Source organism: Zootoca vivipara, chromosome 2 (genome assembly GCF_965207765.1).
Source record: "Zootoca vivipara chromosome 2, rZooViv2.hap1.1, whole genome shotgun sequence".
NCBI lineage: Eukaryota > Metazoa > Chordata > Lepidosauria > Squamata > Lacertidae > Zootoca > Zootoca vivipara.
In genome coordinates, this window is record NC_142584.1 from 107,565,573 (window position 1) to 107,588,376 (window position 22,804).

At 42.0% G+C, this 22,804-nt stretch overlaps 2 protein-coding genes across 9 annotated transcripts in view; one reads left to right on the forward strand and one right to left on the reverse strand.

Moving 5' to 3' along the window:
• Window positions 1–17,551, forward strand: LOC148687037 (killer cell lectin-like receptor subfamily F member 1). 4 transcript variants are annotated; one of them, XM_088663428.1, is made up of 6 exons: window positions 3,474–3,684; window positions 9,043–9,132; window positions 13,663–13,788; window positions 14,431–14,585; window positions 15,301–15,410; window positions 17,412–17,551. In XM_088663428.1, exons 1-6 carry the CDS (start codon window positions 3,600–3,602, stop codon window positions 17,530–17,532), a joined length of 687 nt encoding a protein of 228 aa, XP_088519554.1. In that variant the 5' UTR covers window positions 3,474–3,599; the 3' UTR covers window positions 17,533–17,551. The 4 variants fall into 4 exon arrangements, 1 of the variants encoding a protein (XP_088519554.1); XR_015948490.1 differs by lacking the exons at window positions 3,474–3,684; window positions 13,663–13,788; window positions 14,431–14,585; window positions 15,301–15,410; window positions 17,412–17,551 and adding exons at window positions 1–116; window positions 233–421; XR_015948489.1 differs by lacking the exons at window positions 3,474–3,684; window positions 9,043–9,132; window positions 13,663–13,788; ... (1 more) ...; window positions 15,301–15,410; window positions 17,412–17,551 and adding exons at window positions 1–116; window positions 233–421; window positions 996–1,131.
• The window catches only part of LOC148687038 (C-type lectin domain family 2 member B-like), an 18,942-nt gene continuing 12,388 nt past the window's right edge, over window positions 16,251–22,804 (reverse strand). For 4 of the 5 annotated variants that reach the window (XM_088663417.1, XM_088663413.1, XM_088663415.1 and 1 more), the window contains exons 6-8: window positions 20,808–20,914; window positions 20,192–20,347; window positions 18,672–19,068 (exon numbers count right to left, since the gene is read on the reverse strand). In XM_088663417.1, coding sequence (XP_088519543.1) covers window positions 20,236–20,347; window positions 20,808–20,914 — 219 coding nt within the window. In that variant the 3' untranslated portion in view covers window positions 18,672–19,068; window positions 20,192–20,235. Of the gene's footprint in view, window positions 16,521–18,671; window positions 19,069–20,191; window positions 20,348–20,807; window positions 20,915–22,804 lie in introns of those variants that run through there. The other variant, XM_088663416.1, reaches the window with a different exon arrangement.

Genomic DNA, 22,804 nt, shown 5'->3' on the forward strand with positions numbered 1-22,804 from the left:
GCAGGACCATTAAGCCTCTGAATGCCAGTTTCTGGAAATCACAAGTGTTGCACTCAGGTGCTGTTTGAAGGCTTGCCAGAGGCATCTAGTTGGCCATTGTGAGGATGCTGGGCTAGGTGAGCTATTATTGGCCTGATCCAGTGGGACTCTTTTTAAAATTCTTAAGAAGGATTTAAGGAAAGGAGGGGCGTTCTTTTGTCCTTCTCTAAAGCTGTGTTTATCTTATCTTGAGGCTGCAGGTTCAAAGCAGGAAACTCTCTCCCCCACCCCGGTTTCCACTGGAAGTAGCAGTTGATTTGGGGAGCCATGTCATCTGCTGTTGTTGGTCCACTGTGCTTCATTAAGTCCAGGGTCAACACAGCCGTCTACCAGGAGATTTTGGAGCACTTCATGCTTCCTTCCACAGACGGGACAATCCACAGTAACTCACGTTACATTTGACTTATGATTGCGACAATTAAGTAATATCTAAACATAGTAATTGAGAAGCAATCTTAAATAAAATAATTGTGTATATAATACATACCTGGTTATTATAGAATCTTATTACCTTTTTATATTAATTTCAAAATATGAAAAATAAAAATTATTTTTGTGTGGTAACTCACGTTACATGAATTGGACAGCTTAATTTTATGCACCCACTGTTTTGTTCTTTTTCCTCCTCTTATGATGTATTTAGAAAAAAACTTTTTAGGTAAGAGTATTACAGAAACCTTGCCTTTCATAGCATAGTGGTCTGGCATTTCTAATTTCAACGGTTATTATGGTAATTGAATAACTTTTCTCATGGTAACTCACGTTACATAACATGGCAACTCACGTTACTTTTCAAATCATAATTTCGGGCATTGGAATTTTGGGCATTATTTTCTTGTTACTTAGGAGACTTTGCCAAAACACTTTGATATGTGTACACAAACATAACATGTAAAAAAATTATTAAAAAAACTTTACAAAAAAATTTTTTCCCACATTTTCATGGACTGACCCAGACGAGCTTTATGGGGATGCTGACTTCATTTTCCAGCAGGATTTGACACCTGCCCACACTGCCAAAAGTACCAAAACCTGGTTCAATGCCCATGGGATTACTGTGCTTGATTGGCCAGCAAACTCACCTGACCTGAACCCCGTAGAGAATCTATGGGGCATTGCCAAGAGAAAGATGAGAGATATGCGACCGAGCAATGCAGAAGAGCTGAAGGCCACTGTTGAAGCATCCTGGTCTTCCATAACACCTCAGCAGTGCCACAGGCTGATAGCATCCATGCCATTGAGGCAGTAATTGCTACAAAAGGGGCCCAAACCAAGTACTGAGTACATATGCATGCTTCTGCTTTTCAGAGGTCCAGTATTGTTCTATTTGCAATCCTTGTTTTATTGATTTCATTTAATATTCTAATTTTCTGAGATTGTGAATTTGGAGTTTTCCTCAGCTGTACGCCATAATCATCACAATTACAACAAATAAAGGCTTGATATATCTTGCTTTGCATGTCATGAGTCTATCTCCTATATTGGTTTCACCTTTTAAGTTGAATTACTGAAATAAATGAACTTTTCGACAATATTCTAATTTTTCGAGTTTCACCTGTATACGTAGTCCCAACTTGCATTGCTTATACACTTGCTCACATACAATTACATTTGCCATTTTACTGCCTGTTTCATTCAGAGATGCCCTTCTGGGGTGCCCAGCAATCCTCTTCCCCCCCCCCCACTACCCTACGAGACAGGGCCGGCTCTACATAGCCCCCCGGTGGCGCAGTGCACCACGGTGGGGGGCTGGTAAGCTGGGCGCCGGCCAATTGCGCCCTGCGAGGGCGGGGCGGGCAGCGGAGCGATCTCCGCCCCTCAGCACCAGGGCGCGCGATCTGCTCAAGACGGCCCTGCTACGAGACATACGAATGTCAGCAACATCCTCCAACAACAACAGCAATCTTGAACAAGCAAGTCTGGCTATCTCAGCTACTGCTCACCCCTAATTCTAGATCATTTAATACAAGTTAAAAAGCACATGATCCAATACTAAACATCAGAAAAACTTTCTGACAGTAGAAGCTGTTCATCAGTAGAGAAGTCTCCCTTGGGAGGTGGTGGACTCTCCTAACTAAGCAGAGGTTGGAAGACCATCTGTCATGGATGTTTTAGTTGAGATCCCTGCATTGCAGGGGGTTGGACTAGATGACCCTTGGGTCCCTTCCAGCTCCACAATTCTATGATTCTATGATTCTATACTGATCCTTGGGGGATTTGTCTTCCAGCAGCTCATATCCAGCAGGGCATAGGGTAATAATATTAATAGTGTGGCAGGGGGCCCAAGGAAGGAAAGTCATTGTGGTGGCAAACTCCTTCCCTGGCCAACACCTACATTTCAAGAGACCCCCAGCACATGCAGTTGTAAGATGTGGCACTGTGGTCTAAGCCACTGAGCCTCTTGGACTTGCCAATCAGAAGGTTGGCGGATTGAATTCCTGCGACGGGGTGAGCTCCCGTAGCTTTGTCCCAGCTCCTGCCGACTTAGCAATTGGAAAGCATGCCAGTGCAAGTAGATAAATAGGTGCCGCTGTGGCAGGAATGTAAATGGCATGTCTGTGCACTCTGGTTTCCGTCACAGTGTCCCATTGCACCAGAAGTTGTTTAGTCCTGCTTGCCACATGACCCAGAAAGCTGTCTGTGGACAAACACCAGCTCCCTCATTCTGAAGTGAGTTGAGTGCCACAACCCTATAGTCACCTTTGACTGGACTTAACCGTCCACAGGGGCGGAGAAAGGGGGATGTGGTGGGGGTGGGCTGCCCCAGGTGTTACCACTGAGGGGGGTGACAAAATGCTGGGTGGCACTCACCGCGGGGCCTGCAGCGCGCCCAAGGCATGCTTCTCTCCTGAGAGTGACGCAATGGCTTGGGTGCCCGCAGGCTCCATGCTGCCCCAAATGGTCCAGCCATTTCCTCCCCTCAGCTGTAGGGCGGCTGAGTGGCAGGCAGACTCCTCGGAGGCCCCGCTTGCCCCATCCCACGAGTGGCTGGCCCTGCCCCTGGATGCAGGGCACACCCGCCTCCCCAGGCGCCCAATCAGCTTGCTCCGCCACTGCCTCCCCACTCATAGAATCATAGAATTGTAGAGCTGGAAGGTACCCCAAGGATCATCTAGTCCAGCTGCTTCAATGCAGGAATATGCAGCTGTCGTATACAGGGATCGAACCAGCAACCTTGGCATTATGAGCACCACGCTCTAACCAACTGTGCTATCCAGCCTCATTCATGGAAGCCTCAATCACATCTCAATATGGTTTAACTATAATCCGTAATTGGAGCCCGCTTAAGCATCTTTCCAAAAGCCAAACTCCATTCTAAAAGCTGAACAATACAAACTGAAAAACTCGCAAAAACGTTTTTTAAAACAACAACAACCCTGCCTTCCACCCCCTACCCTAACTACCTAATAATGCTGCTAATGTGTGACTGGTATTGTGGTTGAAGAGAATAGCTGCTCCGGAAAGAGATGTTTGGCCATCAACTCAGGCTATAGCAGCAAACCTTCAGTGCTCCTTCGACAGCTCTGCAGCTCTGGTTTCTCTGCACCCTTTGCTTGCCAATGGAGAGTGAAGATGGTTATACTGCTTTGAACTTCCAGTCTAGGAGGGTTGCATCAGGAACTGCCGCTGTAGCTCAGAAACAAGGTACTCAGTTCACACCCCTCATATCTTCCAGTTTTTGTCTGATTCCCCTGTAATATATCAGTTGACAGACAGACATGATTTTCCTTTTCCGTTAGATTTACCCTGATCATAGAAAGTTCATTTTGCCTTTATAAGCAGTATTTTTGTTTGACTAATGAGACGGAAATACAGGCGGGTACATGGCACCTAGGGATGGGGAAGAATTTCCGTTTTGTTTTGCATTTTCATGAGAAACTACCCAAATCGTACTATTCGAAACTGTCTTTCAAAATTGGCACTTGTGTTTGAATTTTGCAATGCCACAAAATATGCATATACAACCACAACTCCCATCATTTCAGACCTTTGGCCATGCTGGAATTTGGGCTGGTGAAATTTGGAAATCAACAGCACCAGGATGCAAAAGCCTGCTCCAAAGGGAGGGGACAAAAGGAACAGCAGGTGGACTGCGGGGTTGGCAGATGGAAGAGAAGCACCCACCCACCCACTCCAATATGAATAATACTCTGCTTCCTGGCATCTGAAGCCATCTAGGCTTTTCCCAACAGAAAGAAAGGGCAGAAAGCACTGCAGACGGAAACTGTTCTGCAAGGGAGACTGGACAAATGCAATATCCCTGCAAGAGGACCAAGGGAGCAAGTGCTTGATTCCTGTTCAGCAAATGAATAGGAACTCTGCCATGAAAGCAACAGTATCAATGGCATGAGGAAGTCCCCATACAAACCAGGATGATTACCGTAGAACAGGGGTTACTTACCTGGAAGAGTGAGAATGATCAAAGCCAGTGTCAAAGCAACAATTCCCGCCAGTGAAATGCCAAGACCAATTTTCCACCAGAGAAGATTGGAGGATGGATCTGTGGAATTCAAAGTTCGTGGTGAACCACTGGCTGCTCCCCACCAAACCACCACTACTGAGTGTGCACTGCGGCTGTTACTGAGTCTGGTACTAAGCAGCAACTGAGACCACAGAGGGATCCAATGACTTCATTGCTCTGTGGAAGAAAACCAGCAATGGAAAGCGGAATTCCATGTGTTCAGCTGACATCAATGGGGATTTTTTAAAATAATAATAATAATAATAATGTAGGGATATGTATCTAAGTGTATCTCGAGAGCTGCAGGTGTGCAGGTATTTGCTCTTGAGCAACAGTTGAACCTGGACTGGCTTCCATTTTGTGTCTCAGAGGCTCAAACGTTACAATTTCCAAGTAGAGGAAGCTGTCCTCAGAAAATATCACAAGCACATCTAGTGCAAAGTGGTCTATTATTTTAATTGCTTACATTCCCCATCATACACCACACACTAAAAAGGAAGGAAGGAAGGAAGGAAGGAAGGAAGGAAGGAAGGAAGGAAGGAAGGAAGGAAGGAAGGAAGGAAGGAAGGAAGGAAGGAAGGAAGGGGCTCAAATTATGCTTTGCTCCCTGCTCACGCCCTGTAGCAATAGGGCCACAGGAGCCAGTACAGTAGTTCATATCTATCACAGCAATGATTCATTTATGCATTTGCCTTGGTACAGTAACTAGCAGGAACAAAAAAAGTGGTACTTTAAGGGTATTTGGTGTTTAAGGATGCAATGAAACATGACCTGCCCAGAAATGAGGGTGCGGTAGAGGAGGTTTTGGCAGAGAGAGAGAGAGAGAGAGAGAGAGAGAGGTTTTTAATATGGTTTGGACCAGGCACCCCAAAACTGCGGCCCTCCAGATGTTTTGGCCTACAACTCCCATGATCCCTAGCTAACAGGCCCAGTGGTCAGGGATGATGGGGATTGTAGTCCAAAACATCTGGAGGGCCGAAGTTTGGGGATGCCTGGCATATACTGTACTGGTGTCTATAAATAATATACAAAATTTAAATTTGTATCATTTAAATAATATGCTAAAATTCAGAGGAAATCACTTGCAAAAATGTGTATACATGAAAGCTGCATATAAAAATGTGGGAGAAATCTGAAGAAAAAGGTTGGAAGCAACCCTCAAAGTTAAAGCTGACTTTTTAAATGATCAGTGCTACACAAGTGTGAAAGGTTTCTGAACAGGTAAAAGGACGGGGAATTGTCATTTGAAGTTCACATACAAATGAAATCAAGATCTGGCTGCAAGTTTTTAAACATGATGAGAGTAGAAATGTTTCAATATTCAATTTATACCTTGGAAAGAAACCTGGAGTTATTTCTGATCATCAACAAGTGCATTTATGTACTCAGTAATACCTCTATGATTCTCAGCACAATTTCCTTCCATGTGGTATTTGTTATTTTTTATCCCAGAAAAAGAAGGTGCAGAAATAGGGCCAAGGATGTCTTTTGTTATTTTCTAACAAATTTGTTGTCTTGATTTCTTATTATTCTGGTAATTTTTTGCCATATCTGCCTGGTCCATTGATTTCTGTAGCTAGTCTTCTCTCTATACTGTTTTGGTAGTTCTAATCCTATAATTCCCAAAAGAAAAGCTTCTGGTGTTTTGTTTTTTGTTTACAAATGTGTTATCTTAAACATTTTTAGAAAGGAATGGAAATGGTTCATTGAATATTTACGAATAAATTGTAAGCAGACATTAAGACATGGGCAGGATTATTATAAAAACTTGTAGTTTCGAAAAAAACATAAATGAGATATATATGAGCATAGAAGAATAAAAGAATAAGTGAAGATAATTTGGAGTGTGTAGGAAATGATGAAAATAAATGTAAGGAACCGCAGAAAGGGGGGGAAGGAAGCCAAGGTTTGATAGAATTATTGTTGAACTATTGTTGTAATGTATATAAATGAAAATTATAATTAAGATTTTTTAAGGGTGTCATTTGTTCTAATGCATAAAGACAAAGAAATTCAGTGCTAATTCTCTGAAACAAATTCTCAGATTTATTAGAGATATTTACTAGCACACTTTTAAAAAAATGAATTTAAAAACTGTAACACCTGTTTCTCATACAGTTTTTTTAAGAAAACAAATGAAGTAGCAGAACAGGAAAATGCTTAGCTCACAAAATTCCTTTAAAGCATCGAAAATCTGGCTTTCTCATTTCAATATGCTGTAGATCAGACATCCCCAAACTGCGGCCCTCCAGATGTTTTAGCCTACAACTCCCATGATCCCTAGCTAACAGGACTAGTGGTCGGGGAAGATGGAAATTGTAGTCCAAAACATCTAGAGGGCCGAAGTTTGTGGATGCCTGCTGTAGATCATTGCTTAGTTTGTAAAATAGCAAATACAATATATAGTGACTACTCATGACTGGGCCTCTTCTCATAATTTGATCACATACACACCCCATCCAGAATACAAATAAGTGAATGTTCTTCTAAGGAAGAAAGAAGTAATGGAAATTAGAGGGGGTTGATATGTTAATTTCAGTTTCTCTCAGTTTCTAACTTTTCGTTCCGGAGGTCCGTTCTTAACCTGAAACCGTTCTTAACCTGAGGTACTACTTTAGCTAATGGGGCCTCCCGCCACCACCCCACCGCCACAGCGAGATTTCTGTTCTCATCCTGAAGCAAATTTCTTAACCCGAGGTACTATTTCTGGGTTAGCGGAGTCTGTAACCTGAAGCATCTGTAACCAGAGGTACCACTGTACAAGCTTTTTGGCTCTGCCGTTTCCCTTGTTCATGTCCTCTCTTCAAACTTCACTGCAAAAATCATTCAGTGCTCATTAAATCCTTTCCCAGGCTTCACCTTCTGTATTCAGTCACAAGTTGAGTGGCAAATTGTGTTTTATTCCAACTCTTTGTGAACAGCACCATATGTCTTGAGGAAATTCTCCAGCTGTTATCTTTATTTTTATGCCAACCATCTGATAGGGTTGCCCCAGCCACTCTGGGTGGCTTTCAACAAATTAAACACATGAAGCACAGTAAAACATCAAACATTAAACAATTCCCTATACAGTGCTGCCTTCAGATGTTTTCTAAAAGTCAGATAGTAATTTATCTTCTTGACATCTGATGGGAGGGTGTTCTCCATAGGGTGGACGCCACTACCGAGAAGGCCCTCTGCCTGATTCCTTGAAGGCCCTCAGAGCTGGATCTCAGGGTGAACGATGAGGGTGGAGATGCTCCTTCCGGTGATTATAGCACCACAGACTTATGCGTCATTGAGTGCATCCCTGGGCCTGGCTAGGATCAGGCTGCACGTGTCAATGTTCAAAGAAGTATGCATGTAGCATGAAGCGTGCATATAGATGGGTCTTTGCTTGTTGCTTCTTCTGCAACATTTCACACTCCTTCCCCCAGCCTAGTGAATAAAAAACACTTCTATAGATGCTGTACCTAATGTCCTAACCAAGGCACAGTCTAAAGGTGTGAGTGAGCATGTTGCCTGACCACCCGCTCCACCCACATCCTTTTCCTATGCACCTACTGAGCCACAGAGGCAACCCATGGCGAAAACTGCCACGCCTGCTTGTCCTTGTCTCTGCTAACACCTGTTTACCACTGTGCCTGCCCAACAAAGGCTGGTGACTCATTTGTTCCGCTGCAACCCAGGACACGTTTTCGAATGCAATGGCCAAAGGTTTTACTACAGAACTTCTTTCTACTTCAGGTCCACTTCCTCAGGGCCGTTTTTAGCATGTGCTGCCAGGGTGCAAAGATCCGCCCAGCTCCCCCAGATTTAGTTTAACTTTTATTATGCTTATGTCAGACATCACACTTACTGTTTATGAAAGAAGGGAGAAAAAAGAAATGTGTTTCTCGGTAGGCATTCGTCGTAACATGAAGAAAAAATGCAGCTCACGGAATTCATAGTGTGTGCTCTAGGCGTGTTTTCGCGGAAATAGAAAACTTAAATCTCATGCTGAAATGCATGTGTAGTAGAGCCCTAAGTAGTTAGCCAAAGAAAATGCCGACAATTAGTGAAAATAAACATTATTCTTTTTAAATGATTTCTCTAAATGAATTTGAACTGTAAGTGATGAAATTAAAATGCACTGTTGTGAATGACAAGCACTGACACTGGCGCGGCGCATCTTTGATAAATGAGCGCACAAAGTCAAAAGTCCTTTAGTGAAACAGTAGGTATACATTTCAGTAATACCTAGGTATATATGTATTTTGTTTTTCTAGCTTGATCAAAATTATTTACTATTTCATAACAGGTAGATAGTTAAGAGCTCACGCGGCTTCAGTGGCGGGCACCGGGCACCCCCCAGAATATAGCACCCGTGTGCCCCACACCCCCTGCACCCCCGGGTAAAGACGGCCCTGCACTTCCTGGTTGAAGACAATGCCTCATATTTTAGCATCTGGCATCAAAAAACAAAACAAATACAAATCACCCAGCCTTTTCCCTGTGATGTTTGTCAGCCTGTAATGAGTTCCGGGAGACTCGCATCATTCAAGTTTTCCCTCTCCTCACAGATGCTTCTGGGCTTCCCTGTTGGTACCAGATCACCCTGTGGGCAGGAGGCTTTGTGATCATCCTCCTGGGGGTGGCTGTGACGGTCTTGGGTGAGTATTATTTATTATTTCATTTATGAATTGCTTTCCATGTGGCATCCTGAAGTGACTTACCATACAATAAAAGCACATACAGAATGATTGTCTAAATGAAAACAGCACACCTTCCATCAGCTCCAGCCCAGTCAGAAGGTTATGAACATTTGGTCTGGCCCAGTATGGCAGCTCTCAGAAAAGCAGCAGAAGATGAGACTCCTGACTATCAGCCCCAGAGTCTCCGAGATTCAGCAGAATCACCCCCAGCAACTTACCGAGCAGTGGGATAAAATCCCTCAAGGAATTTAAAATGGGGGAAATTGGAGCATATTATCACACGTTAAAAATAAGACTACTTGTTAATATATAATCTTCTAATGTACCAGTCGGTATCTGTCTTTGATTTGAATTGATTCTATATACAGTGGTACCTTGGTTTACCCCTTCATGGATCAATGCCTTGTCGTGGCGAAGGGGCTTGAATAACTCAGAGAAGCTATGAGCTATGCCATGCAGGGCCACCCAAGATGGACAGGTCATAGTGGAGAGTTTTGACTAAACGTGATCCACCTGGAGAAGGAACTGGCAAGCCACTCCAGTATCCCTGCCAAGAAAACTCCATGGACAAAGACAACAGGCATATAAAAGTTATGACGCTGGAAGATGAGCCCCTCAGGTCGGAAGGCGTCCAACATGCTACTGAGGAAGAGCGGAGGACAAGTACAAGTAGATTCAGAGCTGATGAAGCGGCTGGGCCAAAGCCGAAAGGACGCTCAGTTGCGGATATGCCTGGAAGCGAAAGGAAAGTCCGATGCTGTAAAGAAAAATATTGCATAGGAACCTGGAATGTAAGAACCATGAATGGAGGTAAGCTGGATGTGGTCAAAAATGAGATGACAATAATAAATATCGACATCCTGGGCATCAGTGAACTAAAATGGAAGGGAATGGGTGAATTCAGTTCGGGTGACTATCATATCTACTACTGTGGGCAAGAATCCTGTAGAAGAAATGGAGTGGCCCTCATAGTCAACAAAAGAGTGGCAAAAGCTGTAATGGGATGCAATCTCAAAAATGACAGAATGATCTCGATACGAATCCAAGGCAGACCTTTTAACATTACAGTAATCCAAGTTTATGCACCAACTACCGGTGCTGAAGAAAGTGAAATTGACCAATTCTATGAAGACCTACAACACCTTCTAGAAATGACACCAAAGAAGGATGTTCTTCTCATTACAGGGGATTGGAATGCTAAAGTAGGGAATCAAGAGATAAAAGGAACAACTGGAAAGTTTGGCCTTGGAATTCAAAATGAAGCAGGGCAAAGGCTAATAGAGTTCTGTCAAGAGAACAAGCTGGTCATCACAAACACTCTCTTCCAACAACACAAGAGACGACTCTACACATGGATATCACCAAATGGGCAGCATCGAAATCAGATTGATTATATTCTCTGCAGCCAAAGATGGAGAAGCTCTATACAGTCAGCAAAAACAAGACCTGGAGCTGACTGTAACTCAGATCATCAGCTTCTTATAGCAAAATTCCAGCTTAAACTGAAGAAAGTAGGAAAAACCACTGTGCCAGTAAGATACAATCTGAATCAAATCCCTTATGAATACACAGTGGAAGTGAGGAACAGGTTTAAGGATTTAGATTTGGTGGACAGAGTGCCTGAAGAACTATGGATGGAGGCTCGTAACATTATACAGGAGGCAGCAACGAAAACTATCCCAAGGAAAAGGAAATGCAAGAAAGCAAAATGGCTGTCCAGCGAGGCCTTACAAATAGCGGAGGAGAGGAGGCAAGCAAAATGCAAGGGAGATAGGGAAAGATACAGGAAACTGAATGCAGATTTCCAAAAAACAGCAAGGAGAGACAAGAGGGTCTTCTTAAATGAGGAATGCAAAGAAATAGAGGAAAACAATAGAATGGGGAAAACCAGAGATCTGTTCAAGAAAATTGGAGATATGAAAGGAACATTTCGTACAAAGATTACCATAATAAAGGACAAAAGTGGTAAGGACCTAACAGAAGCAGAAGACATCAAGAAGAGGTGGCAAGAATATACAGAGGAATTATACCAGAAAGATATGGAGGTCTCGTACACCCCAGGTAGTGTGGTTGATGACCTTGAGCCAGACATCTTGGAGAGTGAAGTCAAATGGGCCTTAGAAAGCACTGCTAATAACAAGGCCAGTGGAAGTGATGATATTCCAGCTGAACTATTTAAAATTTTAAAAGATGATGCTGTTAAGGTGCTACACCCAATATGCCAGCAAGTTTGGAAAACTCAGCAATGGCCAGAGGATTGGAGAAGATCAGTCTACATCCCAATTCCAAAGAAGGGCAGTGCCAAAGAATGCTCCAACTACCGCACAATTGCGCTCATTTCACACGCTAGCAAGGTTATGCTTAAAATTCTACAAGGCAGGCTTAGGCAGTATGTGGACCGAGAACTCCCAGAAGTGCAAGCTGGATTTCGAAAGGGCAGAGGAACCAGAGACCAAATAGCAAACATGCGCTGGATTATGGAGAAAGCTAGAGAGTTCCAGAAAAATGTCTACTTCTGCTTCATTGACTATGCAAAAGCCTTTGACTGTGTCGACCACAGCAAACTATGGCAAGTTCTTAAAGAAATGGGAGTGCCTGATCACCTCATCTGTCTCCTGAGAAATCTCTATGTGGGACAAGAAGCTACAGTTAGAACTGGATATGGAACAACTGATTGGTTCAAAATTGGGAAAGGAGTACGACAAGGTTGTATATTGTCTCCCTGCTTATTTAACTTATATGCAGAATTCATCATGCGAAAGGCTGGACTAGATGAATCCCAAGCCGGAATTAAGATTGCCGGAAGAAATATCAACAACCTCAGATATGCAGATGACACAACCTTGATGGCAGAAAGCGAGGAGGAATTAAAGAACCTTTTAATGAGGGTGAAAGAGGAGAGCGCAAAATATGGTCTGAAGCTCAACATCAAAAAAACCAAGATCATGGCCACTGGTCCCATCACCTCCTGGCAAATAGAAGGGGAAGAAATGGAGGCAGTGAGAGATTTTACTTTCTTGGGCTCCTTGATCACTGCAGATGGTGACAGCAGTCATGAAATTAAAAGACGCCTGCTTCTTGGGAGAAAAGCAATGACAAACCTAGACAGCATCTTAAAAAGCAGAGACATCACCTTGCCGACAAAGGTCCGTATAGTTAAAGCTATGGTTTTCCCAGTAGTGATGTATGGAAGTGAGAGCTGGACCATAAAGAAGGCTGATCGCCGAAGAATTGATGCTTTTGAATTATGATGCTGGAGGAGACTCTTGAGAGTCCCATGGACTGCAAGAAGATCAAACCTATCCATTCTTAAGGAAATCAGCCCTGAGTGCTCCCTGGAAGGACAGATTGTGAAGCTGAGGCTCCAATACTTTGGCCACCTCATGAGAAGAGAAGATTCCTTGGAAAAGACCCTGATGTTGGGAAAGATTGAGGGCACTAGGAGAAGGGGACGACAGAGGACGAGATGGTTGGACAGTGTTCTGGAAGCTACGAACATGAGTTTGACCAAACTGCGGGAGGCAGTGCAAGACAGGAGTGCCTGGCGTGCTATGGTCCATGGGATCACGAAGAGTCGGACACGACTAAACAACTAAACAACCTTGGTTTAAGTACACAATTGGTTCTGGAAGTCTGTACTTAACCTGAAGCACACATTCCCATTGAAAGTAATGGAAAGTGCATTAATCTGTTCCAGACGGGTCTGCAGAGTACTTAAACTGAAAGTACTTAACCTGAAGCAAACTTTCTCATTGAAAGTAATGGAAAGTGGATTAATCCATTCCAGACGGATCTGCAAAGTACTCAACCTGAAGCGTACTTAACCTGAAGAATGAGTGTAATTGGTTCTGGAAGTCCGTACTTAACCTGAAGCGTACTTAACCTGAAGCGAACTTTCCCATTAAAAGTAATGGAAAGTGGATCAATCCGTTCCAGATGGGTCCGCGGAGTACTTAAACTGAAAGTACTCAAACCGAAGCATACTTAACCGAGGTATGACTGTATGTGGTATTCTTGTTTTCAAATTGTGTGTGCTTCATCCACAAATATTGAAAGTACAGTTGTACCTTGGAAGTCAAACGGAATCTGTTCCAGAAGTCTGTTTGACTTCCAAAACATTCAGAAACCAAAGTGCAGCTTTCAATTGGAAGATCCTGCAGCCAATCAGAAGCCACGGATGTTTGGGTTCCAAAGAATGTTCGCAAACCGGAACACTCACTTCCAGCTTTGCGGCATTTGGGAGCCAAAATGTCCAAGTACCAAGGCATTCGGTATCCAAGGTACATCTGTGGTACCATTTGGGATCTAAAGCAATCAATTGAAATGTAAACCTGTGGCAGGTCTCTTTTGCAGCTTGCTCTCTGTGTCTAATTGTAGCCATCTTCTTTTCCCATTCCTGGGCCTCCATATCTTGATTATGTGCCTTAACATGATGCTTATTTATTTAAATAAATGTGTTGTTTGTTTCTTTTCTTTGGTGAGGAGTAGCTTTGCAGTTGAAAACCGAGAAAGGAGAAACCAGAGTAAATGCTGGCATATGCAATCCCTGTTTAGACAAGTTTCAAGCTTTCCTAAGACGCAGCCTTTGCAACCAATACCAGAGCAAGCCCTCAGGTAAAAATTATATATTGTACCTGTTTTCCCCTCTCCATGGAATACTAGGCCTCTCTCTTTTTTTTTGTACAAATATAGTTCACTGTGGAATCCCAATGGGGACAAAATCCACCTTCACACCGCAAGTTCCCCCTTTCCAAACAAGCTTTGCAGTAAGGAAGCGACAGTCAGAATAATGTTACAAATGGATACGCCTTGTTTCGGCTCCTGAACGATCGAAACCTGGAAGTGAGTGTTCTGGTTTTTGAACGCTCTTTCAGAAGCTGAACGTCCGATGGGGCTTCCGCAGCCAATCAGAAGCTGCGCTTTGGAAGTCGAACGTTTCAGAAGGCTTTAGACTTAACTCATTTTCTGTGACGGGCTGCCCCTTTCCCTCTGCTACTAAGCATTGTTTCGGTACCCACCCACCCCAACTGATCAATCACCTTTTCAGTCAATAAATAAAGCAAAAGAATGAGTGAAATCATCCACCACTTTGGAGGGACAACTATAGTTTAGCTTATTGAGGTAGTGGCTACTGAAGCGCTATTGGCTTCAGTAAGCCTAAAGCCACTGGGTTGCAGAGTACATAATGTTTTTCAACATTGGAAATGGTGAGCCAGTCATAATCATTAAATTATGTGTCCATCTTGCCTTCCGCAGTTAATTCCACTTGCAAAGTGTGCCCTGTACGATGGCACCTCCACAGGGACAAATGCTACTGGCAATCAGAAGATACTAAAACCTGGGATGAGAGCAAACATGACTGTTCAACAAGGGATTCTCAATTGCTGGTCATCCAAGACAAGGAGGAGATGGTCAGGGAACAATTATATATTTAATGCAATGCATTGCCATGCAGGTTAATTCTGAAGGAAGCCTGAGTCCAATTGTGTTTAATTCTAACTTAGAAACTCTACAATGGTATCATGCTTTGTGACTTGAGAGGCGTGTGGAGTGCAGGGCCTTGTTTAGTGCTTCATCCCATTCCCACCCAAGGCTAGTTCATCAGTGTCTAGATAGGGCCTTGGGGAGCTTGGCTAAAGCTAAAGGTAAAGGGACCCCTGACTGTTAGGTCCAGTCATGACCGACTCTGGGGTTGCGGTGCTCATCTCGCATTATTGGCCGAGGGAGCCGGCGTACAGCTGGTCATGTGGCCAGCATGACAAAGCCGCTTCTGGTGAACCAGAGCAGCGCACGAAAACGCCATTTACCTTCCCACTGTAGTGGTTCCTATTTATCTACTTGCACTTTGACGTGCTTTCGAACTGCTAGGTGGGCAGGAGCTGGGACCGAACAACGGGAGCTCACCCCGTCGCAGGGATTCGAACCGCCGACCTTCTGATCGGCAAGCCCTAGGCTTGACTAGTGAGAACCAAAGCAGTAAGTTGCAAGCAAATCCCTCTAACTGTAGCCCAAATCCACTTTTTATTTAGAAAGTCTTTTTGGGAGGGCGGGGTTGATAGTGGAGTTTAATATAAACTTCATTTTGATGCCAAATAATGTTTCAACAATGTATTTCCTCTGATACAGGACTTCATAAAAAACATTACAAAAAATTCAAAATTCTGGATCGGACTCTCACTAACGTTAACAGAGAATAAATGGATGTGGATTACAGGATCCCAGCTTGATCAGAGTCTGTGAGTTCTTCTCATTGTTTTTAACCTAGGCAAAATATCATGCAATTTTCAGAGCTCAGATTATTTGGGTGTGCAATTGAGGCACTGGTTTCTGCACCTGTTCCAATTAGGTTGCCAGCATTCTCATACAGAGAGAGGGACTGGAATAAGAGATGCTGCCAAATTCTGTTTAATTTGCGCTGAATGATTAGGCATTAAGTTTTATTAAGCTAAAGGAAAAAATTGTATAATAGGGTTGCCATATGTCCAGGGTTTACCTGGACATGTATTCTTTCGGGGGGCCAGCATCCATCTTGGAGGTTTTTTTCCCGTTTAGATAAAATGTCCGGGTTTGGAGGGGGGGTTGCTTTCAGTGGGGCACAGTGCATGCTCGAGAGGCCGCTGTGCCCCGTAAGCAGAAGCACCAAAGCAGGGTCTCCCAGGGGCCGTCCTAGCCCATGTGTTGTCTCCGCCAGCCACTGGGCTTAGCTAGACCTTGAATGGTTTCTGTAGACTGTGCAAGACCCTACGTGGTTTCTGGCACCCGCCAGGCCTTGTGTGGCCCTCCTGAGGCTGCACATGACCTTCCACAGCTTCTGAAGGCCACCAGGGTTCAACAAGGCTGTTTGCCATTTTTAAAGGGTGCCAGGGTTCCGCAGCCAAAGACAGCAAAGCTAAGATAGGGGAGGAAAGGGAGGGGAGCAAGCAGGCAGGTGAGGAAGAAAAAATAGTGTGCAAGGTTATCACCCGCCCTCTCCCCACTAATCTCTCCCCACCACCACCACCACCTCTGGATACCACATTGTCTTACACTGAACGTAACCAAAAGACTTTATGATCTGAAAAAAGAGATGTTGCACGTTCTTTTCTGATTCATGAATTTTATTTTATAAGCTCTGGGGGCAGTTCTATTTGTTGTTCATTGGCCTCCTCTCTCCCCACTCACAATCCCAAGCGAAATGTCCTCCTTTCTCCGCAGTGCTTGTTCTTGTGGGTAAGGGAACAACCTTTTATGCAGGGATGCAACATTTCCTCTTATGTTTCTATTTTCAGGGCTTTTTTTGGTCACTCTTAAACATTCTTAAGCACTCAAACATTCAAAAAGAACTGGCCCAAAGTTCATTTTTGGCCCTAGAGGAAAATCAGAGGAGAGAGAAGAAAGGGAGAATGGGAAGGTTATTAGCAGTTAATGATGCGTGCCCGCCCCCATCCCATTTAATTTGGGGTGGCCAACTGACCAGTTGGGTTTTTTAAGTCTTAATGTGGCTGGGGTGAGTCACAGTTTAATACAGAGTGTTGCACATCCATTGTTGCTGGTATTGTGCTGAGGTCCAAATATGGATAAGCAAGCCAACTCTGCTCTCAAACTCCTATATCTGCCCCATTACCCCAATTCACCAACTCTCCCTAGGTGGCAAATTGGGCTGGTCATTTTTAGTTCCCGGGATGTAAAATATGCCCAGGTTCCTGGTGGATTATCCACCACTGCTGCAACCCTCCATCCCATGCCTCAAAGTACATTGAATGGTCTTGGGGCAGGAAAAGGGTAAGATGGTGGGGTTCCACTATCAAGTACACATGACTTTTTTATCGTGTGTACTGCCCTGAGACCTGTGGGTATTTGTTGTTGTTGTTTAGTCATTTTGTCGTGTCCGACTCTTCATGACCCCATGGACCATAGCACGCCAGGCACTCCTGTCTTCCACTGCCTCCCGCAGTTTGGTCAAACTCATGTTGGTAGCTTCGAGAACACTGTCCAACCATCTCGTCCTCTGTCGTCCCCTTCTCCTAGTGCCCTCACTAAGGTGGTATATTAATTTAATAAATAGTAATAATAATGAATTTCTTCATGCTATCCAATTTGATAGTACTCATGCATGTTTGCAGAATTGAAATGCACACAACCAGCTTATTACACATTTTGGGAACACCCCTGATTTATATTAAGACTGTGTGGGAGGGGGGGTAAGCGTTGTAACAGTCTTCAGTCCTAACCTTCAGCTCTACCCTTTCCTTCAACAGATTTCCAGAACCAAAGTATGCTAAAGGGAACTATTGTGGCAAGATAAAGTCTGAATTCGTCGCTGAAGCCTGCAATATTGAACTTAGATGGATTTGCCAGAAAGACTCTCTTTTACTGTAATATTTTAGCTTGATACAGATAATAATTATGTGAGATTTTCTTATTTGCCAGGAACACAAAAATTTCTGTTTCAGTGTATCTGAAGAAGTGTGCATGCACACGAAAGCTCATACCTATGACAAACTTAGTTGGTCTCTAAGGTGCTACTGGAAGGATTTTTTTATTTTGTTTTGACTGTGTCAGACCAACATGGCTACCTACCTGTAAAAAATTTAAAAGATATTGAATACCAAGAAGATTGTGTTTTCAGCAAAATACCTAGGTGAAATCCAGAGATAACATGGGAATTCGAAGTAGATATATTTTAGCTATTGAGAGATTGGTTTGAAGTGACAGTTGAGGATTAACTGTAGAATTTGACAGCACAAAACAGCAAAGCTGGCCAATAATTACTATACAAACAGCACAGCACTATGCCTTTCATTAAAAGCAGTCCGTTCCCCAAAACCTGTTGAAACGAAATTTCTCAACTCTCTCCAGAGTAACAAGCTTCCAAACTACTGAATTATCAGACTTCTTGGACAAAGTCATTGATTACAGTGGTACCTCGGGTTAAGAACTTAATTTGTTCTGGAGGTCCATTCTTAACCTGAAACTGTTCTTGTACAGGTTATATAAAACCTCCCATTATATATTATTTATTTTAATGAGATGTAGCCATGTCAACTAGAACAAAATGAGAGGCAGCTTCAAGTCCAACAGCATCAATAATCAGTTGGGCCGCGAAAAATGGTGGTGGAGGACGCTAATACTACTTTGCTGAAAGACATCCTGGCTCAAGTACAAGTTATCTGGCACCATTCTATAGCTTCTGGTGAATGCTGAAGATGCACTTCTTTACACTGAACATTTGAGATGAGGTTATTAAAATATGTTGTATGGAAAGATGCAGGTATTGTCATTGGGCCTCATCTGACAGGTGGTATTTTTTCCTTAGAGCATTGTATGTGTACAATTCACATTCCTCATCCATCAAGGTCAGTACACCTGCTCCCATCCAGTTTTTCCATCTTATTATCTTTCCGCCCAAATTTTTAGAGTAGGATTTCCCCACAAAGTAAGCTTTGCATGTGAAAATGGATCAGATTTGTTTTATAATCCATACTTTTCTAACTGACTAAATTATTTCAAGATTCATCTTAAATTTCAAATATTTTTATTCTAATGCTGTCCAACCAACCAAAGGTGCTATAAATGTATATTCTAAGGTTGCCCGTGTTGGGAATATGTAATTCTTGATAATAACTTGGCATGATGGTTCTGTTCCAGATTCATAATTCCAAATCCACCTTCTTTCATTTGTAATTTGTAATGTAATTCGTTGATGGAATCTTTTGAGGAGTTGGAGATGGTGTTTATAAGTGGTCCATGTTTCATAAACATACAGTAAGGTTGGTAGTACAATAGCTTTGTAAACAAGCATTTTGGTTTCCCTGAGAATGTCTCGGTCCTCAAACACTCTGCACTTCATTTGGAAGAAAGCCGCACTCATAGAGCTTAGGCAATGCTGGATTTCGACATACGTAAATGTTGGCCCTTGTGGAAAGATAACATACACAATTACAAACATAACAAAAGTCATAAACAATAAATAAAATACATCAAAAAGTATACAACCAAATGGAAACAATTTCAACATAAATCATAAGATCCAAAACCAAAGATACAACAATAACAGCAATAACAGCAACAGCCTCTCTCAAACCCCCATAAACAATACTCCAGTTCTAGAATCTGTTCAACAGACTCAGCTTTTGTAGCTGGAGTCAGTCAGCACTCCACTCTCCCAGGCCAGATGGGGAAAGGCCAGCAAGGCAGGGTGCAGGTCTCCTAGGGCTCACAGCCAAGATGGTCTCATTTAAAATGACACAGATAAAATTAAAACAATTTAAAAGAGGAGCCCTCTCTGCTGAGCAGCCAACAGCAGCAGTGCTTTTGAGCTCCTAAGACAAAAATATGACCAGGTGTAAAAGCTGGAAGTCCTCTCAGGACATAAATAAATCTGGGAGCAATGTTCATTTTGAGAGCATACACCTTTCCCCAAAGGGTAAGGTTTAATGGTTCCCACCTGTCAATATCTAGTGAAGACTCTTTTTTTATTTCATTTATGTTTACCATTACTAACTGAGTTATATCTCTTGGTATTAACATACCTAGATATTGAATAGATTTGGTACAAATCTGGAATAGGTATTGCTTAAATGAATGAGTAATTGGATTTTCACCTTTTGGCAGCAATTTGGACCAATTAATTGAGTATCCTGATATTTTACCCAAATCATCTGTTGCTTTCATCAAATTAGGAATACTAGATTGAGGCATTGAAATAAGCATAAGTATTTCATCTGCAAATAAAACCAATTTATGTTCAAATGGCCAAGCAGTGCCAAGCACCCCCAACTTGGACAGCCACTCCAGAAGGACACCATGGCCAATGGTATCCTTCTGGATACCACTGAAAGGTCAAGGAGAATTAACATTTCCTCTGTCTCTCTCCCAACATTACCCAGGAAAACACAAATCTGCACCAAACTCAAAATCTGGACCACCCAACGAAATCAAGTAAGGTTTTTCCTCCACCAACACCCACAGATTCAATAGCTAGGGTGGATAGCCCAACCTCTCTCTTCCGTTGTGGAAGCTATAGAGTTATGCGTACCTCATGGAGTGTGATCTGCAGGAGTTGGAAGCCTGTGCCGTTTCTCATTTACCAACTGGTTTGCTGCAGATCCAGGGATCTTTGCTTGCTCTGGTGCCGCTAGCGACACCCTGATGGTTTAAGTAAGCACATGTTCCTCCTCCCCGAATTTCAAACCTAAAAAGCAACAGAACATAGAAATAGTATGCCTGAGAACAAGTAGAAGATTGTGCAACAGAAAAGAGACCCCCAATGTATGTTCAGGAAACCTTAGAAGCTAATTTTCACCTGAAGAAAACTGCAGAAGGCAGCTTCATACTAATTTAATACATTGAATGCCTACTTCAAAGGCTATGTAATCTTGGCTCAGGGCCCAGGCAATTGGTATAAAAAAAACCCCTGACTTTAGAAGAAGAGTGGAGATCTTGACATGAGCCATTTTGGAGCATGAAGTTGGCTTTGAGCCTAATTTAAGAACCGTCTGCCAGCCTGAAGAATATATATTTTAAAAGACATTTTTTCAAAAGCAAAACATTCTGCATAACCCAGATATTTAAATGGCTGGTTCTGCTGAATTTCTAGTTTCTGGACTTTGGTATTTGTTTCTTGACACACAACAGGAAAAAGAAAATCTCACCAGTTATTGAAAATGGTGCCATCGATCCATTTCCAAGGTTCCTGGTCATTCATCCTTTGGAGACCAATCCAGGGGTCAAAAGGACCTTTGTACCGTCTCAAGAAGCTCTTAATAAAGAAAAGAAGTGTGAGGGGAAACTACCTAAAACTTTCCTTTCAATGGTGGAGAACTGTAATTTAATAGACGCTTGGAGACTGAGACATCCATTAGAAAAACAATTCACCCATTTCTCACAACCAAATCAATATTTCTCAAGAATTGATTATGTTTGGATATCCAGTGAATTAATACCAAGAGTTACAAAGATTGAAATTCAGCCAAAGACAATCTCTGACCATAATCCAATTAGATGTGAAATTAAAGAAAGAGAGGAAAAGACTTTTAAGGTGGAGATTGAATGAAAATTTATTAAATAATGAGGCAATAAATGAAAAAAGCAAAGAAGATGTTTAAGGATTATTTTGTGAACAATTGTAATAAAGGAACAAAAATGGAGGTGTTTTGGGACGGCAGCAAAGCGGTGATGAGAGGATTTTTCATACAGAAAAATAGTATCAGGAATAAAAGAAGAGAAAAAGGAAAGTTGGAAACAAATAATGGAAAATGAGAAAAAAATGGTTAAAAATCCAAATAATGTGAAGATAATCAGAATATTCAGATGCTTCAAAGTCAGTTTGCAATGATTATAAATCAATAAATTGAATGGAATATTAAAAGAATGAGACAGAGAAATTTTGAATTTACTAATAAATCTGGCAAATGGCTGGTGTGGCAAATAAAAAAAGAAAATAGCAGAATACAATTAATAAGATTACAGAGGAAGTAAAAGAGGTGGAGAATCTGAAATAAATTAGAAATGGGTTTGTAAATTTCTACAGACAATTATATAAAAAAAACTGGAAAAGAAAGTATAAATAGAATGGAAGAATATTTGAAACAAAAAAGGTGCAACAGATTCCAACAGAAAAGAAAAAAATGACTGAATGAATTAATAGAAACTGAAGAAATTGAAAAGGCAATAAAAGAATTAAAAAGTGGAAAGGCGCCAGGACCGGATGGCTTTACAGCAAGATACTATAAAGAAATGAAACATACCCTGCTTGTACTGTTAAAAGAAACAATGAATAATATATTAAAATATGGAGAAATACCAGAAACTTGGAAAGAAGCATATGTCACATTAAAACCAAAAGCAGATTCGGATTTAATGAAAGTTAAAAATTATAGGCCGATTTCCTTATTAAATAATGATTATAAATTGTTTGCTTGTACAGTGGTACCTCGCAAGACGAAATTAATTCATTCTGCAAGCCATGTCATCTTGCGAAAACGTCGTCTTGCCAGGCACCACTGTATTTCTGCTGTATATCCACTAGGTGGCGCTGCGGCTTTAAAAAATATTCATCTTGCGGAGCGCGGCCATAGAAAGCTTCATCTTGTGAGACACCTCGTGCAACACAAAGCGCTGCCGTCTTGCGAGTTTTTCGTTGCGTGAGGCATTCGTCTTACGAGGTACCATTGTATTTTGGCTAGTAGATTGAAGAAAGTATTGAATGAAATAGTACCTAAAGATCAAGCTGGTTTTCTACCTGGTCGACAGATGAAAGAAAATATACGAAATGTGGTGAATATTATTGAATATTTGACTGCCAGGAATAAAAAACAAGCAGTATTAGTTATTGTTCATATGGAAAAGGCCTTTGATAATATATCTTGGAATTTTATGATAAAGAGTTTGGAATTAATGGATGTTGGACAATTGTTCATATCTGGATTTAAAGTGATTTATTCAAATCAAAAGGCTAAATTGATATTAAATAATGTAGTTACAGAAAATATTGAGATTACGAAAGGGACAAGACAGGGATGTCCATTATCACCATTATTATTCATCTCGGTTCTGGAAGTATATCTAAAATCTGTAAGAAAGAATGAGAAAATAAAAGGAATTTCAGTTGGTTGAAAGGAACATAAAGTTAAAGCCTTGCTGATGATTT